General features: G+C 44.4%; 1 protein-coding gene across 2 annotated transcripts in view; it reads right to left on the minus strand.

The window, feature by feature from the left end:
• TNFRSF11A (TNF receptor superfamily member 11a) overlaps positions 1-22,609 on the minus strand; it is a 257,143-nt gene that overhangs the window by 174,770 nt on the left and 59,764 nt on the right. The window contains exon 10 of one of the 2 annotated variants that reach the window (XM_033424999.2): positions 20,083-20,264. The exons of the other annotated variant lie outside the window; for it this stretch is intronic. Coding sequence (XP_033280890.1) covers positions 20,203-20,264 — 62 coding nt within the window. The 3' untranslated portion in view covers positions 20,083-20,202. Of the gene's footprint in view, positions 1-20,082; positions 20,265-22,609 lie in introns of those variants that run through there. 2 annotated transcript variants of the gene reach the window in all.

Genomic DNA, 22,609 nt, shown 5'->3' on the forward strand with positions numbered 1-22,609 from the left:
GTCTGCCTAACGGCCAGCAGAAGTCGCCAGTACCCACACCTCGAGCTAATGCATCTCTCTAATGGCTCTCTTTAGTTTTTGTACATTTTTCTCCAAATTTTGACAATTTTTCATTCATCACTGTGACTGAGAAAGGAAATGTTATGCATAAAATATAAAATCAGCAAAAATGTCAGAAATGCCGGCACGTAAGAAATGAAGCATGATGGTCTACGTTGTGATGACAAATGTTATCACAGGCTCACAAACTTCTGACAAGAGCAGATTCAGAGATGGTTTGTATGACATCAACAGGATTTCATCTCTAAAGGATCAAGAAGGAGGTCAGATCAGCTAGGGGACCTGTGGAAAATCAGAAATACTATCAAAGACGGAGGTACAAGCATCTAGATCAGAGCTGTCCTGCAGAACTTTGAGATGATGGAAATGTTCCGAACCTGCGTTGTCGAATATGGTAGCCACCAGCCACATATGGTTGTTGAGCACTTGAAATGTGGCTAGTGCCACTGAGCAAATGAATTTTAAATTTGATTTAATTTTAAATCATTTAGATGTAAATGGCCACAGCCCAGATTTAGATTATTAAGTCCTCATCAGGGAAAGTTGTGCACATTTGGTCTGAGAGAATGAGGGTCACACAACACCTCTAGAAACCTAACCATTTTTATATGGTTAAAGCAGGCATGATGTAGCCTAATTTGCGTATATGCTGGAAACCATCTTACCTGCGCTGGGTGCACCTGATCCGTCTCAGAGTTATACAGGCTACAGTGCACAGTGCACTCAGCATCCTCAGATTCAGGCTAGCATAGCCTGGTCCAGGGATGTTTCTGAACTCAGTGCTGAGGACTAGAACAAGGGTCAGCTCCAGACATCTCTAAGGAGTCGCCCTGGGGAGTAAAAGGGCTCATCCCACCCCCTGGCTATGGGAGCCAGAAATGGACACCCATGGAGGAGCTCCCAGGTTGGAATTAGAATGTGGACATGTTAGGAGACCATTACTCAGCTGACCAAGGGGTTGAGGGGGCTGAGGAAGTGAGGAACCACCGGCGTGACCCCCAAGAGAGGGGTTAGATTTTCCAAGCCCGAGTGGGGTGCACTTTTCCCCCCACCCCCTTCCCATACAGCACCCAGTGGGATATTCCAGTGGGATAACCAGAAGGCCAGTCCCTAAATCACGAGACTAAAGACATCTGTGTGCAAGCTCCGCTCAGTAGGAACGCGGCAGCCCACGTTTGAGGGCCACAGGAGCTGGGACAGTAAGCCTGTGAGGACCCAGAGCACCGTCAAGGATGGATGAGAAACCAAAGGCCTCTCCCCACATTTTCTGGACAGACTCACAGTCCCCCAGGTAGGCAGAGAGGCACCCCATAACCTGGCTGGTAGTGAATTTCTCACTACCCTTGTCAAGTGGAGGCTCAGGGTCACGTTTAATTTGATTTAGAAAAAAATGTAGTAATAGGACATGTTTTGCTCCTGAATGTGGAACCAATTCACACCTGCTTGGAGATGGGGCATGGTTGCTTCTAAAGCAAACGCCCTGACGGGTCAGCCTTCCTACGTTATGATTACCTGCTCCCAGAGGCCTGCATTTTACAAAATGAATTTTCTTATCTCCAAGGCTTGAGGTCCTTTGCTTTTCTAGCTTACAGGGGAAAAAATCCAAAAAGCAACACTCAGAGACATGCCTTGTGGTTTGGCCACTTTAATCTCAGTACCAAGTGGGCCAGACCAGAGCTCCCAGGCTCCTGTAACAAGAACCCTCTGTCGCTCCCCCAGTTTAATTGCCCTCCTGAGAAAGAGGAGGTGTACCTTCAGGTTCAGGTTCAGGCCTGACCAGTCTTGGACTCCACAGACTGCTGCCACCCAGCGACGGAGGAACGAGAGCTGCAAATACAGTAGCAGAAGGAGCAAAGTCTCACCACCCCGCTGGGAACTGTTTAGCTGAGAGGACAGCGGAAGCAAATCCAACAGGGACCTGGACCGGCTCACTTAAAGGGAGAATGGAAATTTTGTTATTTAAGACCTGAGGTGACTCTCCATTAGAAGGGCAGTGGCATCGTTCATTTCCGTGGGAAAATAAATTCCCTCCTGCTCAGTCCACGTAGAGGGATGGGCAGTGGGGGGCGGAGAGCCAGGGAGACTGAAGCGTCTCAGCCTCACCTGTTGGTCGTCACCCGGAGAGGATGGCCTTGCGCTTAGAGGGGCACACGGGTACCTTGGGCTGTGCCGAGGCAGGCCAGGGGCTGAGGAGGGGACTGCACTGCTCTCAGAAATAACAGAACTGAGACGGAGGCTAGGGGCGAAGCAAGTCCAGAACTGGAAAAGCACAGCCTCGGGAAAGACTTGGCTGGGAGTGGGAGTGGCCACGGACACGACAAGAAAGATAACAGAGGCTGCAGAGAAGTCCGTGCCGCGAGAAATCCCCAGCATTGGAGGCCCGGATAACATTCCTTTACGTTATTTGTACTTCTGCAGGGGCTGATAATACTGAATATTTATTAGGCACACAGGCTGTGCCAGGCACCCTACGTGGTTCACCTCATTTATTTCTCACGAGAGCCAGTATGAAGTGGGTTCTGTTAATATGCTTGTTTTGGGGGTGACAGTGCAAGTGCAAAAGGGTTAAGTGACTTGCTCAGGATCACAAAGCCTTTAGGTGATGGTGCCAGGACCCCAAGTCTAAGCCCAGGGCCCCGTCCACCCTCCTGCCCACCCAACGACATGTCAGCAGGTCCGCTGTGCCGGTGCGCGCCACACACACACGTGCGCCATTGGGGAGAGGGCTGGGCAATAAAAGGCCGCTGGGCTCTTGCCTAGGGTGGTGCAGCAGAGACATGAGAAGAGCTCTGGCAGGCGGCCAGATTAGCATGAACCAGCCTGGACGCAGAGGGCCAGGAGACCTCTTGAGATCGGGGATTCACAGAAATGCTGGGAAATATCCACGGGACACAGCTTGGAGCTTGGGCTCCACGTATTTCCCTGAGGGACTTCTAGACTCTGTTTTGCTCAACTAGATAAAATAAAGTTATCAGAATATTTTTCAGCTCTTACCAGATGTTTCAAAAGATTTATAAGTGGCATCATATTGCATTTTTGTGTGTCTTGCTTTTTTTCAACCTTTTTATGCAGTTCATCCATATTATTATTATTTTTTTTTTTTTTTTTTTTTTTTTTTTTTTGCGGTACGTGGGTCTCTCACCGCTGCGGCCTCTCCCGCCGCAGAGCACAGGCTCCGGACGCGCAGGCCCAGCGGCCACGGCCCACGGGCCCAGCCGCTCCGCAGCACGCAGGATCCTCTCGGACCGGGGCATGAACCCACGTCCCCCGCATCGGCAGGCGGACTCCCAACCACTGCGCCACCAGGGAAGCCCCATATTATTATTATTTTTAAAAAGTTTCTTTGGTGAATAATTGATTTACAATGTTGTGTTAGTTTCAGAGGTACAGCAAAGTGAATCAGTTATACATATATGTATATCAACTCTTTTTTAGATTCTTTTCCTATATAGGCCATTATAGAATACTGAGTAGAGTTCCCTGCACTATACAGTAGGTCCCTATTATCTATTCTTTATATAGTACATCCATATTATTGTATGAATTGTATATTCATTTTCACTGTCACACAGTATCCCACTGAAGGACTATGGCAGAACTTATCTATTCTATTGTGGATGGACATTTGGGTTGTTTCCACTTTGGGGCTATTTTGAGGAATGACGCTCCGACCCTCTTTGTTCGTGTGTCCCGTTGCATGTCTGCAAAGGTTTCTCTAGGATGTACAGCTGGTAGTGAATTCTGGGTCATGGGGGATGCGTACCTTGAGCTTTGTCGTAACACCAGACTGTTCCCCTTGGTGGCGGTTCCTGACTCTCATTCCCACCAGCAGTGTAAAAAGTGCCTGTGTCTTTGTTTCCTCATCAACCATTGTTATTGTTAGAAATGCTCAAAATTTGCCAATCTGTTGGGTATGTAATGATCTCTCATTGTAGCTTTACTCTGCATTTTCTTGATGAAAAATGACATTGGGTAGCTTTTCACACGTTTATCAACTATTTGGATTTTCTCTTTTGGGAAATACCTGTCTAAGTCTTACGTTTATTTTTTAAATGTTTGTTTTCTTATTGCCAGGAATCCTTTACATATTCTGAATACTAGTCCTTTGTAAGTTACACATATTTCAAATATTTTTTCCCACTCTGGTTTTCATTTGTGTTCTTTACGATGTCTTTTTTTAATTTTTTTAAAAAATTATTTATTTATTCTTGACTGCGTTGGGTCTTTGTTGCTGCGCACGGGCTTTCTCTAGTTGGGGCGAATGAGGGCTACTCTTCGTTGCGGTGCATAGGCTTCTCATTGCGGTGGCTTCTCTTGTTGCAGAGTACGGGCTCTAGGCACGCGGGCTTCAGTAGCTGTGGCACGTGGGCTCTAGAGTGCAGGCTCAGTAGTTGTGGTGCACGGGCTAGTTGCTCTGCGGCATGTGGGATCTTCCTGGACCAGGGCTCAAACCCGTGTCCCCTGCACTGGCAGGCAGATTCTTAACTACTGTGCCACCAGGGAAGCCCCTATGATGTCTTTTGATGAAGAGAAATTCTTTGTGTAGTTGAATTTACCAGCTTTTTTTTTTTTTTTAATGATTAGTGCCTTTTGTGTCTTCTTTATGAAATCCTTCCTTAAAGACATGACAATACAGTCATCCCTCAGAATCCCTGGGGGACTGGTTCCAGGACCCCCAGAGATACCAAAATCCTTGGATTCTCAAGTCCTTCATATAAAATGGCATAGTATTTGCAGTAACCAACACATATTTTCCTGTATAGTTTAAATCATCTCTAGATTACTTACGATACCTAATACAATGTAAATGCTATGTAAATAGTTGCTGGTGCATAGCAAATTCTGTGGTGACTTTATTTTTTTTTTTAGCCACGCAATGCAACTTATGAGATCTTAGTTCCCCGCCCAGGGATCAAATCCAGGCCCTCGGCAGTGAGAGCACGGAGTCCTAACCACTGGACTGCCAGGGAATTCCCAGCAAATTCAAGTTTTGCTTTTGGGAACTTTCTGGAATAATTTCCCCTGAATAGTTTCCATCTGAGGTTGACTGACTCTGTGGATACAGAACCCATACATTTGGAGGGCTGTTTATATTCTGCTTTATTAACATTTTAAAGTGTTATCATCTCAAACATTTTAAACCCAGCCCCACCTGCACCCTTTCTTTCAGAGGCTCCCGGCGCCTGAGCTTTTCTGAGATTCTCAAACACCAACAGACCTGCTTCTTGGTTTCACCCTCTACCAGTGAAGGTTTCAACTTTTTCTGATCTGCTCTCAGTCAACTACCATCTGCATCCAGTCATATGCTTTTCAGCTTCCAAATGTTGGCGCTTTCATCTGTTTTCCCTGTTATCTTTGTCCGTGTGTGCGTGTATGTGTGTGTACACTTTTATTGTCACATTGGTGGGTTTCAGTGGGGAGAGGCAATAAATACAAGTTCAAATATCTGTGTTTCAATGGAAGTCACAGCAGTATTGTTTATGATAGCAAGAACAATTGGAAGCAACCTAAACATCCACCCACAGGAGTAAAGCAGAGTAGGTCCACACAATGGAATAGCACACAGATGTACAACATTGTGTTACACAGAGGCAGGCTAGTGTGGCGGCTAAGAACAAGATTCTGACACTCACCAGCTGGGTAACTTCAGGTGAGTTACTTTACCTCCCCACCCAGTTTCCCCATCTATAAAATGGGATGATAGTTCCTACCTTGTAGAGCTGTTGTGAGAATTAACAGTAAAGAATATGTAAAGAAAGATGAGCAATTGCAGGTACATAGTTAGGAGTACATAAGAGTGTTATTAATAAAGGAATGAAGTGCATTTATACATGAAGATATGGCTTTCTCTCCAAAGTGTATTATTAGTTTAAAAAGGTGAAAAACACCTTTTTATGCTTAAGAAAGGTGAAAAACACCTTTCTTATGCATAAAAGAAAAAAAAACATATAAAAACACTATGAGGGACTATGATCATGGGAATTTCCTGGTGGTCCAGTGATTAGGACTCTGTGCTTTCACAGTCAAGGGCCAGGGTTCAATCCTTGGTCAGGAACTAAGATCCCGCAAGCCTCAAGGGCATGGCCAAAAAAGAGGAAAAAATAAAAACTCTAAAATAAACCCCACTATGATCACACTTTTAAAAAAGGACAAGTGTACACACATATATACACAGAACATTTCTGAAAGGGTACTCAAGAAACTGTAAAAGTGGTTATCTTGGGGTAGAAGGTAGAAGGGACTTTGAATTTAATGCCTTTTGGCATTATTTGATTTTTTTTATTATGTGTGCTTAGTACTGTTATAATTAAAAATAAGCAAATTAAAAATATATATATATAATTGTTGAAGCTGGGGTTTGTTACATTATCTCTACTTTTGTGTATTTTGAAATCTTTCAGAATAAATTTTTTTTATAAATTAAAGCAAGCAAATCATCATCTTTGTCAGATATTCTCCAAAATCCAATGTTGAATAATTGGATGGTACGTAATAATTCCTTAAAGAAAGCTTGCATGGGGCCAGTCCCATTGAGGCAGACAGAAGCCAAACTGCAGAGGACCAGTTGTTCTACGAGAACACCACCGAGGTCTTATATTATTGTAGGAATTTTTTTTTTAATTCGGAAAAATTTCCAGGCCCTAAAATGTTTTTTTTCTAGAGATCCTTGTGTTCAATTTCAGGAGCCAATAAAAACTGTCTTTTTAGGGAACTGCTGGCTTTCTGGATAGCTAATTACAGGCAGAATGACCTTCCATCTGAGTGAAAACAGAGATGAACTTCTCAACTCCCTTAGAGGGTAATCAACCCTACCATCTACTTACTTGGTTTCCAAATTATATGCATCTACCCTCATGCAGCAATACAGGAGACAAGCACTCTAGATTCTCACCAACAGGTTCAATTTAAACTAGCATTCACTCAGCTCATATCACTGGATTGGTAATGTGATAAACAGAGCTGATTGTCTATACAGCTTGTACATTCCATTTATTCCTTTAAGTATTCTGAGTTTTATCCTTTGATCAGATTAGAATACCAGAAGCCTCGATATTTGAAGTATATTAGATTAGCCCATCAGAAGATTATCCTTAATTGCCTTAGCTTTTATCTGATGTTGCTATAGGAAATGGTCATGTGAAATTTGCTTCTGCAGTTGCTATAAAATGTTCTTCACTACACCACCTATATAAAGCCAACTGGAAAGTCTGTTTCAGAAACTGGGGCCAAGAAAATTTTCCCAGAACACCACAGAACTGAAGGGATTTCTTTCAGTAATGAAAATCACAGAATTTAAGCATTTCCCTCATTTTCTCAAGCTATTGGGAAGCTGAGAAATGCATCCACAGCCCAGCAACTCTGTTCACCAGAAGAGTTGGTGTGCTTACATCCTCTTTATTCCTTAATCTGTATTTTCTATCTCATTACATTTTGTGTATGTCTGTTACTGTCTCTTTGAATCCGTTTTTCACTTAGTTGATCCTTTTCAAAAGTTTAGTAGATTATGGCCTGAAGAGGTACACACCTCCTGGGGCGATCAGGGTCAGGATCCTTTTCTTCTGGCAGCATCACCAGGAATGGTTTCATGAACACATGGCATTTGAACCAAGTCTTTGAGCACAGGTAGGGTTGACAAACATTGGGAAGAATGTTACTGGCAGAAGAAGGTATGCATAAAAGAGTGATGGAAAGAATGCACAGGCCATTTTGGGGGGATAATACGATTCGTTTGGGCCAAGACATGAGGGGTAAGAAGAGACGAAGGGAAGCCAAGCTGGAGAGACGGGGAGGCTCAGGTCAGAAGGAAGCCTCATGCCAGGCTGATGAATTCAGCACTAGAGCACAAGAGAAGGATTTTTTTTTTTTTCCAGAATAGGGAAAACGACTGTATATTTTTAGGCAGAGGAGAGAAACTATCAAGACATAGAGTTTAAAGACAAAGATCAGATAGTACGACTGCTATAGCAAGGTCCAAAGTGATGTAGCAGGAAATGCAATTTAAAGCACTAACCAAGGACTTAACCTTGGAAAGACCAAGGAAGAAGAGAAAGGCATCAAGCACACAGTCACAGAGGCCAGGCTCTCCCCCAACTCTGCTGCTGTGTATGCTTAAATCATGCTTTTCTTTAGACGTACCTTCGTAAACATTAATCAAGCAATATCACACACTTAAGAATAGCACTAAAATGGATTCTTGCCCAAGAGTTGTTGAGGAGAGGCTTTTGTTTTAACAAAAGACTTCTAGCCGATAACTTTAGAGGGGATAATAGAATTTAATAATCGCCATTTTGCCACTTTGAAATAATAGAACTAAGCGGCACTCACTGGTGGATGCTGCAACCAGCAGGTGAGCCTTTGAGGGCAGGAGATGACACTTCTAGGAAAGAACGTCGTAAAGATAAAGGCTTTCTAAAAAACAAAACCACTAATTCGAAAAGATACATGCACCTCAATGTTCATAGCAGCATTATTTACAATTGCCAAGATATGGAAGCAACTTAAGTGTCCATGGACAGATGTATGGATAAAGAAGATGTGGATATATATATATATATATATATATATATATATATATATATATATACAGTGGAATACTACTCAGCCATAAAAAAGAATGAAATTTTGCCATTTGCAGCAACATGGATGGACTTGGAGGGCATTATGCTAAGTGAAGTGAGTCAGAGAAAGACAAATACTGTATGATATCACTTATATGTGGAATCTAAAAGATACAACAAATATAACAAAAAAGAAGCAGACTCACAGATATAGAGAACAAACTAGTGGTTACCAGTGGGAAGAGGAAAGGGGGAAGAGGCAATACGTGGGTGGGGAAGTAAGAGGTACAAACTATTAGGTATAAAATAAGCTACAAGGATATATTGTACAACACGAGGAATATAGCCAATGTTTTATAATAACTATAAATGGAGCATAACCTTTAAGAATTGTGAATCACTATATTGTACACCTGTAACTTATATGATATTGTACGTCAACTATACTTCAATAAAAAAATAATAAATACAAAAGAAAAAAATGACCACAGACTACTTAGAGTTGCCTTATACAGATTCCTCTTTCTCTGAGGTATTTACCTCCTTTAGAATATTTGTTGCTGACTAGAATGAAAAGACAATAAAACATTCCCATTAAAAAAAAATAAGAGTCTTTCTAATGGAGTGATCATCAGACCAGCTGAATCTGCTTCTCCGTCTAGAACACAGGCATCAGAAGAACGTGACTGTCAGACACAACATATCTCATGACAAGACGCAATAAGTGGGACATGCCACCACCCAGGCATTGCCTAAAATAATTAAACCTGAATCTAATCGTGACGCTAGTTGTAAATATTATTTTACAGGAGAAACAGTAGAAGGAACTAGTTAAATGACAGCCCGAGGAAGGAATCAGATAAGCCCAGGATGTACAACATTCTACAGGCTAAACGACTCATTTCCAAACAAATCAATGGCACTATTTTAAAAAAAAGTCTATAATAGGATAAATAGAATAAAAAGGACTTGAGACATAATAATCAAATGCAATATATGGAAAGAACCGGTGGCTTCTGGTCAACGACCTCCTCTGAGCTTATTAGGCCGGCTCAGGAGTTCCATGTCCTCCTAGAACTCCAGGGGTGCTGGACCTGGCCACCCAGACTGGGGGCAGGGGGCCACTGCAGGCCTGGGAGCTGGTACCAGGAAAGGCTCAGCCACACCACTGGCTCCTGAGTTCGCCAGTGAAGGACCCTGGCTGTTCGTCCACCTCACACACCCAGTGCTCGGTCCCCCATGCACCCCGAATCCTCAGCGCTCGGCACTCGGGGCCTCTTTCCACTCTTCTTGTGCTTTCGGCCACACTGCTGTGGGATCTTAGTTCCCCCACCAGGCATTGAAGGAAAGCGTGGAGTCTTAATCACTGGACTGCCAGGAAATTCTCTCTCTCTGCTCTTTTGAAACCACTGATTATGTCACACTCTGAATAATTAGTAAAATTAGTTTGCAGTAATTATATCATTTCTCTTCTCATCTCCTTTAACATGGTATAAACATTTATGCAAATTGAGAATATCTTTAATAATAAAATATTTATATAACATCTGCTATGAAAAAAAAAATCAACTGAATTAAGATTTTCCAAGGTCAACTATTTTAAATCCTGAGACTTCCAGAACTCTGAGGCCCTTTCTGGGAAGTGATTTATTTGGGAGGCAATGCGGGGGCGGGGAGGAAGAGGGCTGTCCACGGCTAATGACAAACCTTTGGAGTAGAGGTGAATTCCCATTTGCATGGGTTACAAATCAAGGATAAGTTAAGATCAGGCCAGAACCACCCCGGGGTTAATTATGTAGAGGGATCTGTTTAGTCCTGGGTGGGCTTCTACATTCTTTGGAGCCATGCAGTCCACAGTGGTAAGACAGGAGGCAGGGGGCTTCCCTGGTGGCGCAGTGGTTGAGAGTCCGCCTGCCGATGCGGGGGATGCGGGTTCGTGCCCCGGTCCGGGAAGATCCCACATGCCGCGGAGCGGCTGGGCCTGTGAGCCATGGCCGCTGGCCCTGCGCGTCCGGAGCCTGTGCTCCGCAGCGGGAGAGGGCACAATGGTGAGAGGCCCGCGTACCGCAAAAAAAAAAAAAAAAAGACAGGGGACAGGAACCTCCCACTCCTCAAATAAGGTCACATTTATAGGTGCCAGGTGTTAGGACTTCAACATATTTGGGGGGAACCCAATTCAACTTACAACACCCCCATGGGCCTCCTATATGGGAAAAGCCTTTTTCCATAGTTTCTGAGGACAGGGATCCCTAAGTGAGAGACCTGGGGCCCCATCTAAGACTGGATCCTGAAGTCCTTGATATCCTGGGGGGAAAAGTGACCCCCAAATTCCAAAGCTTCAATGGTTCTCCATTATGCTGACTCCCTGCTAGAGGCTAGAAGTCATCTTTGGAGGCAGACGATTCTTTTGCTTTGGGAAAAATACACTGATTGTTTGTGGAAAGTAGAGCAAATATCCTGTTCTGAAATAGGGTAGCTCAAGATAAAAGAACCTCTAGGTAATATAAAAATCTGTCATCACTACTCTGCAGATTGTTTCTGGGGGCAGCAGTTGAGCCTGGGTTCTGGGTAGGGCAAAGATGGTTTCAAGAGCATTCCTTTGCTTGGGGTGGAGGTGGGAGAAGTGGAAGGGGTGGGTGGTGGGAATTACAGGCCATGCAAAATGGAGCCAGGCTGAAGGCTAAGGAGGACGTCACCTTGAAGAGGCAGTAGTGTGTGTGCCGGAGCCGGCTGTGTGGACTTGCAGTAGATGATTGTAAGCTTCTCAGGAATTTTGTAAGCTAATTGATAAACATGACCTTCATTAAAAATTAAATTATGTAAATGTGTAACTAAATAAATTATATTAGAAACAAAGTTAATAAATACTCGAGCTCATCACTTCATAATTATTTTACTACTTTTTCTATTATCTGTATTCTCGAAGTCTAATGTGTCAGTTGCTGGAAATAATGTATCAGGTTATACAGGGTGTGCTACCATACATCTCTTCCCAACTTCCATTCAATGACATCACAGTTGGCAGCTTGAAATTGGCCATGGTGGGATGTACACCATGGGAAGTGCAAAGATGAGAAATCAGCCCCCTCCATCCAGTTGTTAATTATCTACCAGCACTCCACTGATGGGGAACACTGTGAGGCGACCGAACTACTGGCTCTGGGAGTTGTTTGGTTTCCAAGGCTGACTGTCTTTTCTGTGCTGGAAAAGGGGAATAAAGGAGCAGGCTAGTGTCTACACACAGGACAAATCAATATGGCAGAGCCCAGCTGCCTGAGCAAGCAGGTGACAAGGTGGAAAGAGGTGACGTGTAGGTGGAGACAGCCCAGCCCAGAGAGCTGACACCTCTAAGGATTTATAGACTGTGTAAGCTCGGTGTTAGCAACAGAGTACTAGTGGCTCACCTGAGACCCCCAAAATAAAAAGGTATACGTACACATATTCCTTGCAGATTCTCAGAAACACTCTCAGAGGGGAACCTGAGGAAGGATTGGGTTTCCAGTCATCCCACAGGCAGGGGCTCCAACTGTTGTCTTCGGAGAGACTGAGAAGCTCTCAGCTTCAGAAAGTTAACAGCAGTCTTTCCTATAGGATTTCTCAGGACCTTCAATGATCTAATGTGCCCCAGGACTCTCCCAGGGGGTCCCGTATGCAGCATTTCCCAAAGTTATTTTTCCACAAAATCACTCATGGGCTAGGACTCCACAAAAACAAACTTTGCAAAGCTCTAAACTAGGCACGTGGGGATCATGGAAATCCAACCCGGCGTTTTCCAGCCCAATCATAGTTCTGTGATCCTTAAAGAGGGAAACGCTTATTATTTTCACACATGTGATGGAGCTCTCCCTTACAGCCCATCCTTCTCACTCCACCACCCAAAATACACAACGGGAAAAAATGTTTTTACAGTGAAGAGTGACCTGCAGACTACTGGCATCTCCATTATGGCCTGAAAGCATCATTGAGAGCCAGGGTTGCTATATTTAGCAAATAGAAATGGAGGATGCCTAGTTACATTTGCATTTTGGATAAACACGGAATAATTTTTAGAATCTTCAAGCTTCATGCAATATTTGGGACATCCAAATACTGAAAATGTATTTGTTTATCTGAAAAGTTAACTGGGCATCCTGCATATTCCTGGGACACCAAGTGAAGGCAGGTTTTTGAAGGGATGCTGTCAGGTCTTCGGGGAGGCAGTTGTGGGGTGGTGGGAAACGAACAAGTTCTAGAGTCGGATTTGGTGGGACTGAGTTTTGTCACTTAATTAGCAACATGAGCAAGTTAACTAACCTCGCTGAGACTCAATTTCTCCAGCTATATGTAGTTATGGGAGATAACACTTCCCTCGTGAGCGGCTGATAGAATTAAATTTGAAAATTCATGAAACAGCCTCTAGCACAAATTAGCACATAGTAGTTGCTTAATCAACGTTAGTGCCAACCTCTCCTCACATCTCCCTCTCTTATTTGGGATCAATCACTGAGGAAACAATTTTGCTGGAATTCTGAAGGATATGGTGAGCACTCTAGCCACTTGTGAAACTTCCATCTTCTCCCTTTCAGCTTCTGTGGGGCTTCAGTAGTTCACAGGCAGAACCTGACTGACAATTCGCGGGTCAGCCCTTCAGGCCTGAAGAGAACGGGCCCATCTGGAGGCCGTTCTGGCGAGACTAAACCAGGAGCCCCTTGCCTACCTAGTAATTCAAACACTCGACAGTTCTACCAGTGACAATTAGTTAAAATCGTCACAGAAGGCTCCATGTTTTATTTGTAAAGTGCTGATTTTACAAATAATGCTCGCTTGGCTTGTGACTTGCTGCCGGGGGGGAAGGGAGAGTCCCGCCCAGGTGGCTCTCTACGTGCTTCCCTGTCACCCTGTGGCCGACACAACTGCACATTACTCTCAATCTCCCTGGGTAACCAAGAACTGCCCAATCCATGCTCCAAAGATGGTGACTGCTTCAAGCTGTGAGTCTCTGTCTTAATATTGGTTTACATAATTATTTTGATTACCAAGTGTTGATTCTCTAATTATGTTCCCTTTGCACTAATGCTGATTATTTAAAATTTGTTTGTAGCATGCCTGGATTGACTAGGAAAAAATCAGTTGGGCAATGAGGGGAATTAGAGGCAAATTGGGGACAACTCAGTATGTATTCTAAATTGGTTGTGCAGAATTCTGGAAGCAGATAATCCACATGTATCATATAGACAGCTAGCTTAAAAAAAAGAAAGCCATTTCCTACAAGAGAAATGAGAACAGTCCAAGGTTACCAATGTTCTTATTATGGTTTCAGTTTTCCCCAGAGCACAGGAATCTTCACATTCTTTTCAAAACAGCATTAAGGAAGTTGAAAGCTTCCTTTTAATGAAAGTATAACCTCATTTTGAATGTTTAAAAATACCCCTTGGGGGCTTCCCTGGTGGCGCAGTGGTTGAGAGTCCGCCTGCCGATGCAGGGGACATGGGTTTGTGCCCCGGTCTGGGAAGATCCCACGTGCCACGGAGCGGCTAGGCCCATGAGCCATGGCCGCTGAGCCTGCGCATCTGGAGCCTGTGCTCCGCAACTGGAGAGGCCACAACAGTGAGGGGCCCGTGTACCGCAAAAAAAAAAATACCCCTTGAACACAGGAGCAATTGCTAGACTACTTACTGCATGGGTATCAAGGATGTTGGTTGCAAAAGTTTTAATTACATAATAAGAGGGAAAAAGCCATAATTTAAGAGTGCAATTACCCAGAATAATTTACCTCATTATTAACTTCTGCAGATAGATCTAAAGTCCTCAGAAGCCTTGCTTTTAGGAAACAAAACAATACAAAGTCCGCTCATCATTAGTAAATATTTGAAACTGTGTTTAGAGCCAGGTTGTGGACAATACCAAGCGCTGGCGAGGAGGGAGGGTGGGTAACTGACTCTCATACATTGCCATATTGCAAACACACACTTACCAGAGAGTCCAACAATCCCACTCCTAGCTATTTACTCAAGAGAAATGAAAACTATATCCACACAAAATCCTGGATGTGAAGATTCATAGCAGCTTTATTCACAATTACCCCAAACTGAAAATAACCCAAATGTCACTCAACTGGTGAATGGATAAACAAACTATATCCAGGCAAAAGAATACTACTCAGCAATAAAAAGGAACAAACTACTGATACGTGCAAAAACGAACAGTGTGCTAAGAGCCCAGACTCAAATAGCTGCACACTGTATGGTTCCATCCACGGTGGAAAAGGCAAAGCTCTAGGGACACAGGACGGATCTGCAGGTGGCAGGGGCTGGTGGGAGGTGGGCAGTTTTCTACAAAGGAGCAAGGGGGGACTTTTGCAAAGATGGAAATGCTGTCTTGATTATGGTGGTGGTTACATGACGACACGCATGTGTTAGAATTCACAGAACCGCAGTCCTAGAAAAGGTGAATTTTACTGCAGGTCCTAAATGATACTGACTCAATAAAACTGATTTAAAAACCAGTCATTTTGTGACTTCCTAAGTATCATGCTGATGCTGAATAAACTTTCACGAACACTCTTGATGCAAACAAGTGTGGGGACGGTGGGCAGGTCCTCTGTTCTTCAAATAACTAGCCCAGATGTTCTGCTATAGCGGCTTTGTTCCGTCTGACCAGGAGACAGATGCACAGGTCGACAGGGCCCTGACTGACTGAAGTGCTCTTGGAGAACAGAGGCCACCATCTGCCCCTCCTGAAAGATGTCCTCTATCCCGTGGACATCTGCTCACCATCCGCACCGTCCATGGATGCGCAGATATGAAGCGTCAGGTAACTGCTGAGTTTGTATTTGCTCGACTTTAAAGATCTCTCAACCATGCCATGGGGGCTGTTTCATTATTTATCATAAATGCTGTAATGAATATACAGTCGTTGACACAGATGTATAGGGCCCTGCAGCATTCACCCAGTGGATACAATCACAGACAAGTGCCCATGAGCTGCCGTCAGCGGGGCTGCTCATCCTTCTGACGTTGCGCGTCTACACTTGCTCTAGGTGCGAAGAAAGGAAAACCAACATCATCTTATTCACAGAAAGGAATCCCTTTGGGGACATAGGGCCAACAGACTGTATGCTTAGGATATAAAGTGTCTAATGCAAAGTTTTAGGGCTCACTAATGAATTTGGGAAACTAAGTCTGATTATAATAAGAGGGTTTGGGGTTTTAAAAAAATATTTGCATCATTGATTTATTCCACCCGCATCAGTTCTACTCTAGTGTACATAACTTTGCTATAGCCCCAAACAGAACACTTTAGAGGAAGCAAAACAGAGTGGATATAAATATGACCACAATCCACAAAGTCATTATAATAGTGGGCAGGAACGCAAACCTTGGGGCTTGGGTATAAAACCCACACGCTAGTTTTGTGAGCTTGTGGAAGTTCATTAATTTCACTGACCCTATTCTCTCTACTGTAAAGATAACAATAGTCACTTTGGATTTGCTGTGATGATTAAATGGGATTATATATATATATATATATATATATATGTATGTATATAACTTTGCAGGTGGCTTCAACAAATGGTAGTTATTTGCCCAGATGTTACCTATAACCCACGTGAGGTGAGGCTCTCTCTTTACTGTGGGTCAAACCCACATTCTTGTCTTCCTGTAAGAGGATTGTCAGTGATCACTGCTGTTGCCCCTCCCCTGGTGGCCGCCACAAGTGGATTTATTTACAGCAGGAATTGACTCTCAAGAGCAGAGTCCGCTGTCAGTGTGAGAGGCCGGGGCTTAGTGACAAATGACAGCTCAGCACTGGGCAAGGATTCTGGTCAGAGCTTAGGGCCCCTGGCTCTGCTGTCACACTGCACCTCAGTCCTGACATGTGAACTCTCGCGGCGCCTAAGGTTTGTTTCTTTTATCACTGGGAATTATTTTTTCCCCAGATTTATTGACTGACATATAACATTGCGTTAAGTTTAACGTATACAACGTCATGATTTGATACACATGTATATTGTGAGATGATTACCACAGTAAACTTAGTCAACACCTCCATCACCTCACATAATTTTCTGTGATGAGAACATTTAAGATCTACTCTCCCAGCAACTTTCAAGTATTTAATAGAGTATTGCTAACTAGAGTCACCATGCTGCACATTAGATCTCCAGAAGTTATTCCTCTTATAACTGGGAGTTTGTAACTTTGACCAGCATCTCCCCATTTCCCCACCTCCAGCCCCCTGGCAGCTACTTCTGGTCTCCGTATCTGTGAGTTTGGCTTTTGTAGGTTCCACATGCAAGTGACATCACACAGGATTTGTCCTTCTCGGTCTGACTTATTTCACTTAGCATACTGCCCTCGAGGTCCATCCATGTTGTTGCAAATGGCAGAATTTCCTTCTTCTTTTATGGCTGAGTAATATATTGTCAGGAATTACTGCTCTATCTTTACCTTACCTTCAGAAGCATAGCCAGCTCTGGCTTAATAAAAATGCTTATTTTAAAAAGGAAGGCACTCGAAGAACTCTTTTCTAAGTAGTCCCACTTTCCCACCAACGTCTTCAGAGCAGAACCTTAAATTGTGTCTTCCAACTAGAAAGATGTATCTTTTCTTGAGTCATTATTGATAGAACAGAAATTGGAAGAGAATGAAAGTCCTATAATGATCTTGTCCTCACTGTGTTTGCTCATGTTATCAGACCTCAGCAGTCAGGGCTACACATGGCTCAGGGGTCCAGCATCCTCCATCTTCCTCTGGACACACTTCTGCCCACAGGCCTGACTGTCCCGTAAAACGAGTGCCTTGTTAGTGGCCCTCCTTGGCCACTGATTGGACTGATCCATGTGACCTATGAATGGTATTCTGGTTGGAAAGTTGTGTTGAGATACCTAGAGTGTTATCTCATGGAATTTGGAACTGTCTTATGTATAAACTGGGTATAGTTTATATCTATAAGGTTTATCTATACTCATATACACATACACACAAATACATCTGGCCAGTGGATAGTGGACACTGGAAATGAAAGGATTTGGGCGCTGAAGATTTGGGAAGAGAGCAGCTATTACCTGCACCACGCATAGCAAAGCTACAAGGGAGATAGAGAGAAACTGAGTCTGAGGGGGAACGTGAGGGGGCAAGAACAGAGGGGCTATCTCTGGAGCTGCCTCCTTCCTGCCCTTCCAACATCTAAGGTTCGTCTTTGAAATCCCTCCCTGAATTGACCTGATTTCACCACAGTGGGTTCCTTTGTGCAAGCTTGACTTTGAGGCAGTCAGAAATAGTTGTTGGTTTCCACTACCACCGAGCAGACTTTAAGGGTTTAAACAACCATTTAAAACACAATGCTGGGCTTCCCTGTTTGCGCAGCTGTTAAGAATCCGCCTGCCAATGCAGGGTACACGGGTTCGAGCCCTGGTCCGGGAAGATCCCACATGCCGCGGAGCAACTAAACCCATGCGCCACAACTACCGAGCCTGCGCTCTAGAGTCCGTGTGCCACAACTACTGAAGCCCGTGCGCCTAGAGCCCGTGCTCCGCAACAAGAGAAGCCACTGCAATGAGAAGCCCGTGCACCGCAACGAAGAGTAGCCCCTGCGGGCCCCAACTAGAGAAAGCCCGCACGCAGCAACGAAGACCCCAAAACAGCCAAAAATAAACTAATTAATTAATTTAAAAAAATAAATAAAACACAACGCTATGGATCCATACACGCAGCCAGAGGTTGAAATGGCGAGATTCGAATCCAAACCCCACTTTTGTGACTGAGGGGTCCTTTCCTAAGGAAGGCGGGATCTGGACTTTGGCTTGACATGAAAGCAATATGCTCACTGGTGCAAGAGGAATAAACAGGGTAATTTCCAAGAAAAAGTCACATTCTTAGAGAGTGATGGGTAGAAGGTTTAGCTTCAGTAAGAAGACCTCAGCACAGCACCCTCTGCAGCCCGAAGTCCCGGGGTGGAGGAGGGAAATGGAGGACCTGGCAGAGGGGACCAGAGCAGGGATTGGACACAGGACATGAGGAATCTGGGCAGGGGAGGCTCTGAGGGCCCAGGAGGCAGGGAGGGACAGAAGAGGCATTGAGGGAACAATAAGGAATGTGGGAGCCACATGGAAGGATGGAAAAGGGGAAGCGGACCAAGTGCCTGGGGGAAGAGTCAGAGAGTCAGAGAATGGCTTGAGCAACAGGAAAAGAGGGAGAAAGCGACACAGAATTAGGGGACAGAGAAGAGATCAGGGAAGTTGGAAAGGAAGAGTGCAGGAGGATGAGGGGGGGCACAGACACACAGAGAGACAAGACTCCCTGGTTCTGACACATTCTCACCGGTGACCCCCGCTCCATGGCATGGCCTCTCCCCGTCTAGATTGTCCTTGTTTTCTGATTGGTTAAAAAAAGAGCTACTAATACCATCCCAGTCTGTCTCAGAGGGAAGTCAGGACCAGGGGAACACACATCCTACCCCTTCGCACACGCTATTTTCTCTGACTGCACCATTCTGCAGTGTGTGCACTGGGAGACCAGTGCAGCTGGAATGGAGGAGGGCGGTGTGGGATGAACCTGGAGGGCCGGGGGCTGTGGAGTCCACGTGAAAGGTTCTGATCTCTTTGGGGTAGTTGTGGTCAAATTCATAAAGTCCTGATTCCTCTTTTCCATTATCTGTCCATCTCTGGCATGCCTGCTTCACCAGCTGCAAGTATAAACACAGCTGCACCTCTTTTCTCTTTCCTATTAATTGCTGGAGCCCCCATGTGTCAAACAGCTCACAGGTAGAGCCTCTCCATCCGGGCATCCAAGAACCCCAAGGTCTTACTTGGTCCAAAGGGGAACTGGTCTCCTTCCAAATACCCCAGAGAAGATTAGAAAAGCTAGTGAGCTCAGGTGTGGTCTGTCACGGCCTCTGGTCACTGTCGAGCACTGCCCCACACTTACAGATACTTGTGTGCTGTTGAGGGGAGGAGAGCCTCCAGGGATAATGTTGGACTCACCTCGCTCACGCTCAGCCACCGTCCCCAGAGCTGAGTGGGACGTGGCTGGGCCTGCAGGAGTGTCCACCTGTCAGCCCCAGCTGTTCAGCACCAGCCCAATGCTCCTCAGAGCCCTTGGTGTCCTTTCTCCCAGGGGACCCCACACGGATGCTCCTAGCCCTTCCCAAAGCTCCTGAGTGTGGAACGTCTCCATGCAGCCCGGCCTTACTCCCCTCCCCTCCACTAGTTCTGCAGACCAAGGGCAACTGTGGAGCATTTCTGTCAGGGCACAACGGATCCCATTACACTCCAGCCAACAGATACCAACTGGCCTTAACTTCGTAAGACCAAACAACCTTTCCCATGATAACAAAGTCTATCCCATGGCTACCAGCTCCCTCTATTTCCAGACATAGGTGACGGTGGCATTTGGAGTTTGTTTTCATGGTTTCCCTCTCCCAGCACCTCATTATTATAATATTATTAATATATAAAATGACGAAATCAGAAAATATCAATAGAAAAACATTCCATGTTTCCAACCAAATAAAGACATTTATACCAGCATGTAAAACACAAAACTCACAGTTTCCATGGGTGAATGTGCTCCCTAGAAGCGTGACTGATGTAGTCCATAAAGCCTTATAGGACATAGCAGCCCACAGAGCAAGCCACGGCTCTGGGCCCTGCCACTGCGAGTCCCACTGTGAAGAGAGGTTTTATTGTAGAAACATTTACTCTGAAAAAATGTTACTGCTATACATATCCTGAACCTTAATTTTTTAATAAAATGAAAAATTGCGACATCTTTACTTTTTTACTAACGGTATTAAATATACTTTCAGAATGCTCTAAAAGCTTTAAATATGTATTTTTCCATGATTTCTTTGTCATTGAAATAAAAGGCCCTAAAAACCTATATATTCTCATATCCAGAATATATAAAGAACTTTCAAAACACAATAAGAAAATAACCAAACCAATTAAAATATAGGCAAAAGATTCAAACACACACTTCACCAAATAAGAGATAAAGATGGCCAAATAAACGTATGAAAAGATGCTCAGTTAAAGTCACAATGACATCTATTAGAACGGCTAAAATTAAAATAAATCAACAACTGATGCAACCGAGTGCTGCTGAGGATATGGAGCAACTGGAACTCTCCTTCATTGCTGATGAAATGAAGGGAATGTAAAATGGTACAGCCACTTTGGAAAATAATTTCACAGTTTCTTATAGAGTTAAATATATATTTACCATATGATCCCACAATTCCACACCTGGGTATTTACCCAAGAGAAATGAAAACACATGTCCACACAAATTGTTATAGCAGCTTTATTTGTAATTGCCTCAAGCCGGAAAGAATCCAAGTGTGGGTGAATAAGCGGTGGTACGTCCATACAACAGAATACTACTCAGCAATAAAAATGAACTAACTGCTGATGTACCCAATAACTTGGATGGATCTCAAGGGTATTATGCTATAATATTTAAAGAGTCTAAATTATAAATATAGCTATTTCTATACAAAAAGGTTTTTAGAGAAATTTTCACTATAAACAGTGATATCAAGCCATAATGTAGGCTGAAAGGGTTAAGGAATTCTTTTAAATTAAATAAAGTTACGAAGGAAGGAATAACCCATTTCATTATATTAATTCAGCTCCATAGCAGGAGCTGCCATGGGAGCACTGGTCCAGGGTTTCCAGAATATGTGGCTTCCCTGCACTTCTGAGCTTGGCTTCAGTGATACCACCTTACATGCTTGTGCCCACTGCTGACCCCACCCCTGCTCAATTTCAGATACCCACCTATTTTTTTTTAAATAAATTTATTTATTTATTTATTTTTGGCTGCATTGGGTCTTTGTTGCTGCACGTGGGCTTTGTCTAGTTGTGGCGAGTGGGGGCTACTCTTCGTTGTGGGGCGCGGGCTTCTCACTGCAGTGGCTTCTCTTGTTGCGGAGCATGGGCTCTAGGTGCACGGGCTTCAGTAGTTGTGGCACGCAGGCTCAGTAGTTGTAGCATGTAGGCTCAGTAGTTGTGGCTCGCGAGCTGTAGAGCGCAGGCTCAGTAGTTGTGGTGCACAGGCTTAGCTGCACCACGGCATGTGGGATCTTCCCAGACCAGGGCTCGGACCCGTGTCCCCTGCATTGGCAGGCAGATTCTTAACCACTGTGCTAGCAGGGAAGTCCTACCCACCTATTTTTTGAAAGGCTTTAGTAGTTGCAAAGTAGTCTCTTCACCAGCATAGCCCTGGGGAGTCAGGAATTCCACAGATAACCCATCCTTATGCCCTGGAGCACAGCAATGTCCACAGTCTTCCCCAGAAATCTAGGACATCCCAGACTCCCTGGGACTCTGCAGCTATCTTCATCTCCTTTCTCAAGGATGCTCGGGCCCAAGCATCAAAAGCACATTAAATAAAAATGACGACTCACCAACCGAATGTTTAGGCCTTTGAATGATTTACCCTTTCGCACAAAAGGTTATGCAATTCATGCCCAGAGCACCCCAGAGCTCCCCAAAGCAGATGGCCAAGGAGAGTCATGTGCCATCAGAGACGGTCAAAGGGCAAACATGTCAAAATTATGCCTCTTCCACCAAAGACAGTACTTCTGCTCAAGCTCACCCTTTTGCCCAGTACCCAACCATAAAGAGTTTGTTTGTTGAATCAGCCTAAAGGGTGAACACAACATCGTTTATCTGTTTATGTAGCAGGTTCTTCTACCCAAAGTATCTCACCAGTTTTCTTGATTTTACAAATCGTCACTTTTCCACGATCTGTGCCAATGGAATGCAGTAGTACCATAGACCCAGTTCCCTCATCATGGATGTTTGGCTTTGGAAGGAACCTCAATACTCATTTGTAGGAACTGACTGTACTCTGCATCAAAGGCATCTGGTCACCAGAGAAGGAAGCACTTACTGGGGGCTGGGAAACGTTCCTCTCCTGCTCCCAGCTGCACTCTCCCCAGCACCATTTGATTATGAACAATGTTCCTGTGATGGAGATGGCAAAAGGGCCCCATTCTCCCCTCCT

Source organism: Orcinus orca, chromosome 15 (assembly GCF_937001465.1).
Source record: "Orcinus orca chromosome 15, mOrcOrc1.1, whole genome shotgun sequence".
NCBI lineage: Eukaryota > Metazoa > Chordata > Mammalia > Artiodactyla > Delphinidae > Orcinus > Orcinus orca.